The sequence below is a fragment of the Macrobrachium nipponense genome, chromosome 24 (assembly GCF_015104395.2).
Source record: "Macrobrachium nipponense isolate FS-2020 chromosome 24, ASM1510439v2, whole genome shotgun sequence".
NCBI lineage: Eukaryota > Metazoa > Arthropoda > Malacostraca > Decapoda > Palaemonidae > Macrobrachium > Macrobrachium nipponense.
The window spans coordinates 24,124,843-24,139,855 of NC_061091.1; the positions used below are offsets into that span (position 1 = coordinate 24,124,843).

General features: G+C 35.3%; 1 protein-coding gene across 1 annotated transcript in view; it reads right to left on the bottom strand.

Moving 5' to 3' along the window:
- The window catches only part of LOC135205522 (uncharacterized protein C2orf42-like), a 125,997-nt gene that overhangs the window by 30,005 nt on the left and 80,979 nt on the right, over nt 1–15,013 (bottom strand). The window contains 1 exon segment of the mRNA XM_064236269.1: nt 6,888–7,085. Within this exon segment, the coding sequence (XP_064092339.1) occupies nt 6,888–7,085 (198 nt within the window).

Genomic DNA, 15,013 nt, shown 5'->3' on the forward strand with positions numbered 1-15,013 from the left:
TAAATTTGAATAAATAAATTGTCAAAGAAATTGGGAGAATGGCATCTGTAGACATTACCCCGAGTCGAAGGAGACTTCAGGCTCAAGCTACCAAGTCCAGTCCTGATTTAGACGTCAAGTAGTCTACACGTTCCATTTCACCTCTGCATCGCCTGCTTTCACGTATGTTTATGTATGTTTCGGCAAGAATTTCATCATGCCAATGAGGAAAAGACAAGGGAAACATCTCGCTAACATACAGACGAAGAAAAATCGCTCAAGTATTATTACAGAATATTCATAATATATGCGTAGTTAGTGAGAGAGAGGGGAGGGTTGCTTAGTAACGCCCCCGTCTTGTTTGACAGCCACACGTCACACTGTGCCCAAGGCTACGATTTTGAGCAAGAGATCTTCATTTTATTGATAAATAACAAAGTTTTGTTTTGGTTTTTTAATACCCAAATGGAATGTGAAATTCATAATAATCATGATTTATTAAATTGTCTTTGTAAAAAAAGTGTACGCCTTCGAGTTTCACCTCTTGATATTCTCTTGCAATTACATTTGTTTATCTTTGTTTCGGGCAAGAATTTCATCATGCCAAAGAAGAAAATACATGGAAAACATCTCGCTAACACACAGCAGAGAAAATTCGCTGTAATAAGCCAGAGTTAGTTGAAGGGGAGAAGGGGGAGGAGAATTGCGTAGGAAGGAGTGCCCATCTTGCCTCAAGCAGTGCCCCAGGCTGTGATATATGAGCAAAGGGATCATCATTTATGATTAAATTATGATAAATAAAATAGTTTTGGTTTATTAATACACAAAAAACAAATATACATTCATAATAATCATTATTTATTAATATTGTCTTTATAGAAATACGAAGGAAAACTTTGAACGCCCGTATCTCAAAACTATACTTATTGACCTTCAAAATCTATCTTCTCACTTAGTTTTAAAGCTATAACATTGGAATTTGGTATATAACTCAGAAAGACATTATAGAACAATCAAATAGAGCCTTTTTTCCAATTTTTGTTTCGTATTTTTTTTATAAATTTTTTTTCTCCTCATTTATGTATTTATAGGATTTATTTTTTTACCATATTGAAAAATTCAAATCTAGCAAAAAAATGACTTTTAGAAAAAAAAACTCTCCATTCGATTGGAGGTCTACATCAGGTCTATATATGGTAGTAATCCCAGGTCTTAATATTAAAATATAGGGGGAATATCAAGGAGGAGATAGAATCTGAAAAATGGTTATTTTCGGGATAAATCGCCCTGGCGTCACAAAACCGAAGGTCAGAGGCGAAAATCATATGCGGTTTGGAGATGTCCCAAGTCACCTTATTAAGTGGTATGAATATCAAAGTCCTGTCCTTAAAAAAGGGCATTAGCCAGCCGGCCCCCTTAAAGACCTTGGTGTGATGTTGAATAGGAATATGTTATGCAATGATCAAATAGCAATTCTATTGGCAAAATGTAAAGCAAAAGTGGGAATGTTGTTACGGCACTTCAAAACAAGAAAAGCTGAACACATGATTATGCTTTATAAAACGTATGTTCGTAGTCCACTTGAATATTGCAATATGATATGGTATCACACTATCAAAAGGATATTGCACAAATAGAGAGTGTACAAAGGTCCTTTACAGCTAGAATAGAAGTTAAGGATCTTGAATACTGGGAAAGACTACAATTTTTAAAATTACAGGTGGCCCGCGGTTAACAGCGCAATCGCTCAACAGCGAATCGGTTTTACGGCTGTCGTCAAAAATATTCATAAAAAAAATAAGGCATTTTAAAGGTATTTTTACGGCACAATTTTCAGTTAACGGCGCCGCTAGCACCGTTGTCTAATGAGTTCGTGCATTTGTAGAAATGCCGTTCAGACCATAAAGGTTATGCAAATTATATTAACAAATTTTATGGAGATTTATTACGTAGGTATTAGGGTAAAATATATGCCTCTAACGCTGTTCTATATCAAGTTACATAAGTGCAAATTTAGCTATGGATGTGTCGATTTATAAATGTTCATGCTTTTGTTTAAAATGTGTATGAAAATGTATTACGTGAAAGGTATTTTTATTTCTGCACCAAAATATGATACAAAGGCAGCTTTTGAAACTGTCCTTCATGTTATCTAATACGATGTTTTTTCATGTTCTTTCTTGTGAGCAGCCGCCTGCCACTCTTCCGAAAATATCGATTTAAAAAAAAGTGCAAATTAGCGATCAATGTGTCGATTTTATAAATGTTTATGCTTTTATGTTTAAAATGTGTAAGAAAATGTATTACGAATAGGGTATTTTTATTTCTGTGCAGAAATATGATAAAAAGGCAGCTTTTGAAACTGCCCTTCAAGTTATCGACTACGATGTTTTTTTCATGTTCGTTCTTGTATGCGCCGTCCTGCCACCTCTCCGAAAATATAGAGTTAAAAAGAGTGCAAATTCAGCGATCGATGTGTCGATTTTTTAAATGTTTATGCATTTATGTTTAAAATGTGTATGAAAATATATTACGTAAAGGTATTTTAATTTTTGTACATAAGATACAAATTAAGGCAGCCTTTGTAACTACGCTCCACGTTGTCAGGGGATGTTTTTTTATGTTCGTTCTTGTCCGCCAGTTCCGAAAAATGCATGGTGTTATTTTATTAATTATGCATCTTTTCCATAAATCCTTTAAAAAGTTATACATTATTTCACTGTATCCAAGAATATTGTATGTATTCTCATATTATTGTATTATAAAATACTACGGCAAATTTAAGCCAGTATTCCACGGAGCGGCCAATGTTGTGGTTTGAAATCAGCTGATGAATACGAGACTGAGTTTGTTTCACCATAACGCAATTCTGAGCGAATTCTCTTGCTTCCAGTTAGCATAAACGAATATCTAGATACGTACTTGACTTATATGAGACAAGGTTATTTTTCCTTATACAATGCATTTTTAGGTGGAAATATTTATTGAATATGTCTCGTTGTGAATGTGAACTAACTTTTTTTTCGTTAACAGATTACGTTGGCGGTATGTTTATTGCGTAAAAAATTGCGTGATTCCATTCACAATAATCCTTTATACCATCGTAATACGAACTTTACGTTGTGAAACCAACAGTAAAATGTGTTCTTTCAAGCACAGTAGTTTTGATTAAAATGATATTATCCCAATTTTATCTACGGTTGTGTTTGATGGCATACGTTTACTGCAGTTTTATCCTTGTTGCCGATGTACGATAAGAGTCATTAGCAGCTTGAACAGTTTTCTCAGCTTCAGTTATAACTAGGTTTAAATTTAACAGTATATTTCCCGATTGATCTTTGATCTTTATTGATCTTTGATCTATAGCGAATAAAGTTATTACATTAAGATATCTCAGTTCTATTCTATACATAACGCCATTTATAACAACTACGGTAATAGTGTACTGTAGTACAATGATTGAATTACAAGCCAAACAGATGTTATCCAGTTCGGTTGTACTTAGAAAAAAAAAATAGTTTCTCGTTCGGTTGTTCATGGCTGTACACGTTCACAACGAGTATAACATTAAAACCATACTTTCATCATTCTCTTTTGCTGTTATTGAACTTATGTAACTAGAAGATGGACAAAGTTAGGCCATTGTAATTTGATCTCTCATAAAATCGGACTATCGTAAGACTAATCATCGTAACTCTATCACTACAGCTACCTGTACACTGTATAAACTTTATTATATATATCTTTACATACTCTAGACACCCAAAGGATTAAAGCTAGGCTTTTTTCATTTTACAGTATTTACAATGCTATAATGTACTGTACAGTAAATTCTATAGTACTATACTGCATAAATATAATTTTACTTATTGCGCCATTGTGGCATTACGGCGCCTTTGACTGGTCTAGAGTTTCGAAAGAAGTGTGCGGTGGCCGTAGGCTTTAAAATCGCTTAGCGTCGAAAATCACTTAGCGTCGGCGACCAGGAACGGAACTCCTGCTGCTAACCGAGGGCTGCCTGTATATAATCTAGAAAGGAGAAGAGAATGCTACATGATAATTCAGGCATGGAAACAGATAGAAGGAATTGCCAAAAACATCATGGAGCTAAAAATATCAAGAAACGAGCAAGCATGAGGTAGATTAATTAAAGTGCCCAAAACTGTACCAGGAAAAATAAGGACAGCACACAGGACATTAATCCACTACGCACCAGCATCGACAATGCAGCGTCTATTCAATGCGTTGCCAACTCATCTGAGGAATATATCAGGAGTGAGCGTAGATGTGTTTAAGAATAAGTTTGACAAATATCTAAGCTGCATTCCAGACCATCCAAGATTGGAAGATGCAAAATATATACTGGAAGATGCACTAGCAACTCTCTGGTAGACATTAGAGGTGCCTCACACTGAGGGACCTGGGGCAACCCAAACAAGATGTAAGGTCTGTAAGGTATCTCTCTCTTTCATTCTAAGCCAAGATTCACTAGTAAGTTCACTGAATCTGACATTAAAATTTTGTAGAACTACCATGCAGACCATCGTAAATGATTAGGCAAATGAATTCCACATTTTCATTACAGAGTTATTACATATTAAGAAAATATGTGGCTGTGACACTGTCTGACTCTAAGACGTTGTTAACCAGTCTAGGGCACCATAAGGTGGTTTGTGGCACCTGTAGACTTGAATTTCGGTTACCGTCAAGCCCCAGGAACGGAACCCGTCAATAACCAGGGGCTGCCTGTACCTTGAAAATCCTAGAGGTTCTTGAGTAGATGGTCTATTTCTGTAGGGGAGAACAACTTTGAATACATTACAAGCTGATCTCAAGGAATTGATGAATCTGGAGAAGTCTCCCTGAGAGGAGGCAACAACTCCCAGAGAGGGAGCTTCCCTGGTTTCATATGTCGAATAACTCCATTGAACAAGGCAAGAAGGGGGATAACTAAATGAGGCTTTCCCCTGCTCCCCTTTCTCAGCAGGGCAACTGTCTAGCTCACTAAGCACCTTCCTGGCCGAGGAAGGCAGAACCACTTTGGGAAGCCTATCTTGTGTAGGCTATTTTGACAAAAAGAACGTCGGAGCTGGAGCAGCGGGAGCCGTAGGTATAACAAATCCAGGAAAATTATGTAATAAGTACTTCATCAAAGCTGAATAAGCTGTAGGACGAGAGCTTTGATCCTTGACTTCCTCTTCATCATCTGCTTCCAAGGTAACAGGAGACAGCAGTGGATCCTTATTGTCCTGAGAAGGAGGAGGGGCCTTTATTGAGAAGGCTGAGAATGTCCGACAATTGCCCTGAATAGCGTCGTCTCGTGTCTAGGGACGGGTTGGAGGTGGATACAGGAACATCTGATGCCACTCGTCTGGTCTCCGAAGCCAGGTGTGCTGGCTAATTCTCGCTCATAAACTTCTTTTCTTAAAAGTGGTGAACGAAGAAAAATTCTTGTATCAGGCCACCACTGGGAACTCGGCATGGGGTCAGAGGCAGCTCTACTGCTCTTGGGCACTCTGGCACCACTGGGGGCTTGGGGGCCAGTAGGCGTTCTGGTACCATTGGGTACTCTCTAGAAGACAAAGATGAATACTTTGACAGAGGAGCATTTGGGCACTATTGCAGGCTGATCCAGGGAGAAATATTCAGGGGAGTCCCAAAGACTGCAAGACGGTGGATCTGGCTCTCACTGTTTTGCACGGAACTGTGGGAGAGTGCACAGAGTCTGATGGAGGCCTTTTCAATAGCTGCAATTCATCACTAAAGTGCCACTGACACCTATTCTCAGGACTGTACCCCTCCAAACTCGAGGACAGCCTGTGCACTTCCTTTTGGATTGCCGTTTCCATTGGCTATAATTCGTTATAACCTGGGATACAACAGGTCTGATTGGGGTGATGACTGTCCATGCATGGGCAGCCCCCACCGATCTCCCTGTGGCCTCCAGTATGACTGCTCTCAAATGCACAGGAGTGCGCCACTGACTTTTGCCTAGGAGTGTCAGCGGGACGAACAGCTGCCACCTCCACTGACACTTCACTAACACTACGCCTATTTTCTTCTTTATCCATGAGGACATGCACTGAGTTTCTACCTTGGACACTCTCTACAAATAACACCATTTTACTATCGAAGACTATTAATCTTCAATTCGAGGCTGGCAAGGGGATCAGGGTCAGATGTGGGGAGCTGGGTATGGGAACAGGTAAATTACAGAGAAATTGGAATAGGTGACAAAGTGGGAGCAGCATAAAGATATTTAGGCTCTAAACTATCTACGACTTATTAAAACTATCTATAATGTCTTAGAAACTACATTCTTAGACTCAACCCTAGCGGGTGCCTTACGTCTCCATCTCTATCCAATTTAGATAAAAAGGGAGTTTAACAATTTCCACTTCTTTGCATTCCACCCTTCACATTCATTGCAAGTCTTGTTGCAAGAACACATCTGTCCCCTGCAATCAATGCATGAAGTGTGCAGGTCATACTTCTCCTTGGGTAAACATGTATTACAGCCTTTGCTACAACACCTATTGCTAGCAAAACTAGTGTCAGACATAATGAAATAGTAAAAATTAGGTCAATTATCAACAAAGCCTTAGGCTACCAGTACTTCACCATACAATCCAATGGCAAAATACAATGACAATCAAATCCAAGCAGAACATACTCAGTCTGTAATCAAGAGCTGGCAGGAAGCAATTGACTACATACTTGCTGAAGGTGTTCCTGTCTTACCCCGTTAGTAGGCAAGGTGACAACCACACCGACAACGTAACTAGCATTACCGCAATTGTCAAATTTTAGGCTGCTAGTGTGAGTGAATCTGTAAGCAATGTAATTGTTTGTTAAGTTACATATATATAAAACACACCACTTTTGATGTATGAACTTGGTGCACTTACCTTCTTAGAACCCCCTTTCTGTAAAGTGAGGAGAGCAGAACTTGCTTGTACAACTGAATCATCTTGCCGCCGTTTTATTCCTGCTACAGGTATATTGTCTGGTATCTGATGAACAGATATTGTACCTCCATCTGAAGTGCGCAAATGAATACCTTCAGGAGTACGAAGCTGTATTTCAAGTTTCCCTTCTATGTCCTCCTGTAAAAAATGTCAAACCTAAATACCATTTCCATAAACCCTATATGAGCAAATTTGATCAAACATACCATCAAAATTACATTCAATTTATTAAAAAGTATATATTTCATCTTTTTCTATTCTTTTATTCATCACTGATGGGTCCTACTTCAGAAGACAATAATAGAAATATAAATGCCAGAAAAGTTGCAAAATTTGTTTATTTTTACTATAAAAAGGGACTTCTGTCTAATAATAACATCAACCCCAAAAGTGCAATGCAATTAACTTGGCTTGTCAACACAGTACAAAATAGGCAAGCATGTCAATTTTAGGAAGTGTTAATGAAAAAACAAAAAAAAGTTAACTTGTAAATAAAAAAAGTAAGTTTACAACATAAAGTAATTCCCATACTAATTAACCTAATGTGGTTCAAGTATCCTTATGGCTAATCTTGAGGGTGTGGGAACCAGAACCTGTTTTTGTCCTACACGTGAGCACTAAGCAATGATAATGAAACCAGACTAGAAGTGGCAAAAAATATTTACAGTAATGGAATATAATGGAAAAAGGGGTGTATTGCAATGTAAAAATTACAGAGGAATAGGACTTCTTAAGTAAGCCACGAAATATTGGTGAAAGTGCTGAAGGAAAGGCTTCATGAGCAATGGTAAAATCACTAAGTGTCAAATTGGATTATACCAAAGAGATCATCAAAAGAAAAGTCTTACAACATGGCAACTACAGGAAAAGTAACACACAAACACATTTGTGAATCTTTACCAGGCATTTGACAAGAGTACAGTGCTCCCCCACTTTTATGTGGTATTAGGTTCCAGACCTCGACACAGAAATGCAAAAACTGTGGAAATACAAAATTCCCCCTAAAAATGCTTACAATGGCCAAAAACCCAGTACCCCAAGACTAAAAAGCTTATAACTGTCTATTTTAATATTTCACTGCTTAATTTGATATTTCAAACAAAAATATACCTTAGATTATCATAAAACAATTTAATATTTCAAACAAAATCCCAAAATCCTATGACATCTTAGATTAGTACCCTTTTACAACTGTTACTCTTAAGTATATATGCTCCCCTAAAATGCCTTTAACAATGAAGTTCTAATTTTACAATATTAATATTAATGTAAACAGTGAAATATCTATAAAATATAATTTAATACATATTGAACAAATCTGTCTTACAGAAACATTTGACAAACTAATCCAGGTACCCCAGTACTGTATGTATATATAAGCAGTTTTATCTCATAACATTGAAGTACTAATCCTTTTAAAATTATCACTAATTTGTTTTTTTTACAACTATTGTTTATTCACTAATTACTTTATTTGTTCATATTGTGTATGTGACTAAATGTTGATTTTTATGATAAAAATGATTTACAGCATACTAAAGCCTGGGTCACACATTGGCGATTTCAGACCGACCTGCGACGTTCGTAAAGGCTGGGTTTGGCGCTCATCTCCTATATCGCAGGGCTTGGGCTCAACAAAAAAAGAAAAAGTCATCTGATATCGACTCCATAACGACTTCCGCAATGAACCATTACAACATCATTGCGCAAGTTGAGATGAGATTAGATATTTACGTATCATAGGCGCAAGTCACCGATGATTTAGGCCACACCCACATTTAACGGTTTTTACAGGACAGCGAGTTCCGTGAAAGCATGACGATTTTTGATGATTCATTTGTGATTTACAGTTACATGATATTCCAACTTACATAACAGGATTGTACTAAGTTGTGAACATGGATGCCACCAAATATCTATCTATCTATCTATCTATCTATCTATCTATCTATATATATATATATATATATATATATATATATATATATATATATATATATATATATATATATATATATACAGGCGGTCCCCGGGTTAAGACGGGGGTTCCGTTCTTAAGACGCGTCGTAACCCGAAAATCGTCGTAAGCCGGAACGACGTTCTTGAAAAACATGTCCACAGGGAAAATTTCACTACTAATTTGCAATTTTTCTTTGGCTTATCTCTAAAATTATCACTAATTTACTTTTTTCATGTGCAACACTGTGTATTCACAAATTACTGTATATTTTCATTAAAATACAAGAGAGAGAGAGAGAGAGAGAAAAAAAAAAATAACTCCTTACGGTTTCAATAGATTGAAATGAGTCTGTAGGCAACTTTTTTCCCCCTCCCATAAACACATATATTTCTCCAGAGAAGAGAAAGAAAGAGAGGCTGTGCAATTATGTTTGTCTGTCTATCAATTCTTTTGCTGAGAGCGAGAGAGATAAAAGGAAGAAATAGAAACACCAAATGTATGACAAGTATCTTGTGGAGACGAGAGGAGAGGAGAGAGAGCGGAGAAGAGAGAGAGAGGGAGAGAGAACACGGAGGAGAGAGAGAGGAGAGAGTTGTCCTCACAGTATTTACAAGAGAATTGGAATGATTATTGTAGTTTAAAATAAAATACTCAGATATGAATAGGGTCTTACAGTTAATAAGTATTATTATTGGAAAATATTAATGATAAACTTATTACATACATGTCCATGAAAAATGATCTCAGCTCAGTCAAGAGAGAGAGAGAGATGAGGAGAGAGAACGGAGAGAGAGAATTACATAAAACCATTGAAAAATTCGTTGCCCAAGTTGTATGGGCAATTAAGCTCCGAGTGGGTCTACTCGAGGTTCGAGTTAGAGGGGAAAGTTGATACAAGAAAAAGACAAACGGGAGAATGAATTTCTTTGAAATTAGTTTATGGTTATTATTTACTACTTATATTATTTAATTATTATTATCATTATTAATTATTATTACATTATTTGAAAATAAAAATAATAAAACAAACCCATGCATCTACCATAAACAAAAATTCTCTCATCTTCAGGTAAGGAAAGAGGAATTATCCTTACAAGTGAAATGGACAAAAGGTTCATCTTTCAATCTCTTTAAAATACGACCATTATGAATTTTGTCAATTAAAGTTTTATTATTATTATTATCTTATTATTAGTTATTTAAAAATAAACTGAAATTATCAATAAAACATTTTTTACATACTAGTACCATGAAAAATTTCGATTTCATCTCGGTAAAAGCAGAGAGAGAGAGAGAGAGTGTGTTTATCTCTCTTTCGTTCATCGCAAAAAAATACTTATAAACGCTTGCCAGCGAAAGAGAGGGGATTGAGTTACCACAACTGGACACATTTATTATCTTGTGGGCAAAAGCAAAGAGAGAGAGAGAGAGAGAAGAGTTAAACCTTAATTGAAAAGTGACATGGATAGAGTTTAGTACGTAGTATTGTAACTTTTCTGTTTAAAACTGACTATCACCCATATGAATTTTGTAAAGTTACAGTTATTATTATTACTAGTATTATTATTAAATTATTCTTTATTAATTATTATTTGAAAGTATTAAAAACAAATAGTACACAAGTACATAAAAAATCTCGAAGGAGTCTCAGTAAAAGGAGGAGAGAGAGAGGAGAGGCAAGAGAGAGAAAGAGGGGGGGGAAAAATGTTTCAGGACCACGTTCATTGCCAACCACACTTGCCAGCTCTTCCCCCAACTATTCCCCATCGGGCTGTCAACAGAACTTGATAATATCTGACAGGTTTTAGTACCTGCATCTGAGGAAAAGGTTACAGAGAAGACTGGGATTTCCTTCATTCTTCCATAATTTTTTAATATAAGCTAAAATCTTACTAATTCACTATGGTATTTTCTTTATTGAATTGATATTATTGCTGTATAAATTAATATTAATATTTGAAAATAGTAAATCATTTCTTTATCATACAAAAAAACATACATCTTTGTAGTAGAGAGAGAGAGAGAGAGAGAGAGAGAGAGAGAGAGAGAGAGAGAGAGAGAGAGAGAGAATTATTATTTTTATGGAGATACCGAGTTACTGACAGCTATAATGAAACATTGTAATGTAATATTAAAACAGAAGAAGAATTCTAAAAAATACATATGTATTTGTTGGCTTCATGATCGCAGTCTGATTAATTTTATATTTTATGAAATGTATTTAGTCATGAAAATACACATCAAAATACACTAATTAGTGATTATTTTCATCAGAAAATACAGAGAGAGAGAGAGAGAGAGAGAAACTGTGCTAAACTATAAAGGATTCTTATCATAGTTTGTGTTTTTTAAAAGCGTTGTAAACTCGGAGCGTCGGAAGCGTCAGCGTCGTAACCTCGGAACAAGCGTCGTAACCCAGGGCGGATTTTTCAATTAATATTTAAGAAAAAGCGTCGTAACCTCGGAAACGTCGTAAGCCGGGACCCGTCGTAACCCAGGGGACCGCCTGTATATATATATATATATATATATATATATATATATATATATATATATATATATATATATATAAATAAAGGTTTTTGCCACAAAGGAAAAAAATGAAAAGCGAGATAGCCAAGCACTTTCGGTCTAGTTCGACCCTTTACTCAGGCACAACTGATCTTACAGAGGAAAAACATAGTCCAAGTAGGCTTAATATCCAAACTGACACTACAAGATTAGCAATAAGGTCAATTTCACTCTACAGAAACAAGGAAATGCCCGAGGGCAGTATAAGCAAATTTTTAGGCAGCCACACCTTGGAGGATACACACGCGGTCAACAGATGATTCATCCAGAAAACAATACATTAAAAAAAAAGAGGAGGCATATACAACTTATTACCATGAAATTTACAGAAATGTTCCCCAAAAAATTATTAATGAAGACAAAAAAAAAATATATAAATATATCGAGCGAGCGAGAGAGAGAGAGAGAGAGAGAGAGAGAGAGAGAGAGAGAGAGAGAGAGAGAGATAATAACTATATACATGTGGGACTAATTTATTAGCAGTTCATTTATTTTAAGGTCCTTCATAAACATTTTACAAATATACGGGTCCAAATGGTACATTCCCGGACTAAGATTTAGGTTGTTTTTATTAGTGATTTGTATAATTGCTGATTCCAGTAAATTTATTGAAGCATAATCCTTAGATCTAGCAATTACAGAGGTATCACCCAAATTAATACAGAGATTTTTCACTCAGATGGATAAACAGTGCATTTGAAGTCTGGGCTGTTCTAACTGAATGCATATGCTGCTTAATACGTACACATAAATTTTTACTTGACTGACCTATGTAAAACGATGGGCAATCCTTACAAGGAATTTTGTAAATGATGTTGTTATTTGTTACAGGATTATTCTTATTTAGCATATCTTTAATGGTATTGTTATAAGAGAACACTACATTAACATTAAACGATAAATACTGCTTTATGGTTTCAAATCCACGAAAGTAAGGTAAGCTAAGTACTTTTGTAGGCATTTCTTTTTCATTAATAGCAAACACTATAAACTTCTTGTGAGTTTTTTATAACATAAATAAATTAAATGAGGTGGGTAGCAGAGATAATTTCCTATCGTTTTTATGTATTCTATTTCTTGGTCAAGATATTGTGGACTCGTGATACGCAAAGCACGTAGGAACATAGAAGAAAAACTTGAAATTTTAATATTAAGATGGTGGCCAGAATAAAAATGTACATATGTTAAATTATTTGTGGGTTTTCATAAATAAATACTGAATTTACATTGGAAAGATCCTCTATGTATTAATACATCTTAGGAAAAGGGATGACATTGTTATTTTCAATTTCAACACTGAATTTTATGGCTGGCACTAAATTATTCAATTTAGACAATAAATCATTTACATTGATACCAACAGTAGACTACTAAGATGTCTCTACATATCTGTACCATTTTAAGGGACGAAGTGATATTCGGGAGGTGTTGTCTTTCAAAAAATTCCATATATAAGTTTGAAAGGAGAGGTGATAAAGGGTTACCCATGGCCATACCAAATATTTGTTGGTAATATTCTCCATTAAAAATAAATCTGCAATCACAAATACATAACTTAATCAATGAACTATGTGACTAACGACATAGGCAATTCATGCAGTACAAGTTCATTACTTAAATATTCTAGCACAGAGTCAACAGGGACTTTGTAAACAAGGAACATACATCAAAACTGACAACGATATTGCTAGGGTTTAGTACAATGTTATTTAATTTTTCCAAAAGATCAAGAGAATTCCGGATGTGTGAATTAGATACAGTTCCTAGTAGCGGGGATAACAATTTAGTAAGATATTTAGATAGTTTATAAGCAATTGATCCTACAGTACTAATAATTGGGTGCATAGGTTTGTTTTCCTTATGAGTTTTGACTAGGCCATATAAATAAGGTAATGAGGGAGACTTTACAGTTAACTTACACAAAAGTTCTTTTTTATCTTTAAAATTTGTTTGATATTGATAAAGATTCCCTTGCGCTAACTAGAAGCAAGAAAGCCGCTTTGATTTGAGTTCACTACAGCAAAACAAACTTACCTCGCCATCGCCCTCAGCTGATTTCCTAACCAAAACATTTGTTTACACAGTAAACAAAAATCAACAAATTCCATTCGATACTTTTCATTTGATCTCGTCAGAATACTACGACCTTTACTATTTATTTTTTTATTAGAGTGAAAACAGTGACATGTGTTCTTTCATGCCCAATAGTTTTGATTAAAACACTTTTCTCTAAAATTCTGTTTGGTCAAGTTTGATGGTACTACAGTAGGGCTCGATAATAGCAGGGGAATAGGGGCCCAGAACCACCCCCCGTGTAAAGGGGTACCCGTTGTTATCCTGTACCCCCCACCTAAAAATTGCTTTTAAACTGCCTACTTAAATAATAACCCACCCAAAGACCACTATTTGCAGTGTTTATAACTGCCTACTTTAGTTCGAGCACCAAATATGTCTTCAACTATCACCTTAAACTAAATTCCAGACAGTTTCAAAGTTATCATTTCCTATATTCAATTTCCCCTTCATCAGATCAGCAAACAAAAGTATATTACCTAACAATTCCTTTCTATTTTTCATGATTTGGCTGCTGCACCAAACTAAAAGTACATAGTATATCTATTTTGTGAATGAATATATTTATGATAAAAAAAACATGATTTACTGTAAAGATTACAGCACCCAACTATAATATTAATGTATAAACAGCAAAATACAGCAATAAAAATCTATTTTTGTCTTTTGTTTACGTTTAGAATCAGCTGATGGACGTTTATTACCGAAAGAATTATTTTTGAAAACAATTTAGTTGCTAAAAGAATCAAATTTATTAATGGAATTATTATTATTTTTAACTTTGTACATAATAGTTTATGATATTATGATACAGTAATTCATATTTCATTGAGAGAGAGAGAGAGAGAGAGAGAGAGAGAGAGAGAGAGAGAGAGCAGCTTGGGATGAGAGTAACTGTTGAATAGCTTGAGAGAGCAGCTTAGGACGAGCGTACTGTTACTAGCTTAGCTCGAGAATAACATAATGAAATTTGTGTTTTAAATATTTTTATGGTGATAAGAAATGAAACATGGATGGTGATAAGATATTCTTTTGTATACTGTTATAATGTGATAATCATTGAGTCAACTATAAAAGTTGTATTGAAGCAGTTTTGTAAATCACAGAATAATAGATCAGTATATAGTTTTTTCTGTAAGAGAGAGAGAGAGAGAGAGAGAGAGAGAGAGACGAGAGAGAGAGGAGAGAGAGAGAGAGAGAGAGAGAGAGAGAGAGAGAGAGAGAGAGAGATTTGATTTTGCTATTTACATCCATAGTATTTGAAAATTTGTTAATGAGTGTATCCTAAAAATGCATTTAGTCATGAAAAGAAGAAGAAAACACAGTAATTAGTGAATCTTGCTCTATGATAAAATTCACGATTTCGTTAATTTTCCGGGATATACGTAGTATTTGGGCTCCAAAAAAAGTAAGTAAAGTGATTTATGACAGAATTTAGAGGATACTTACGTAAAAATACATC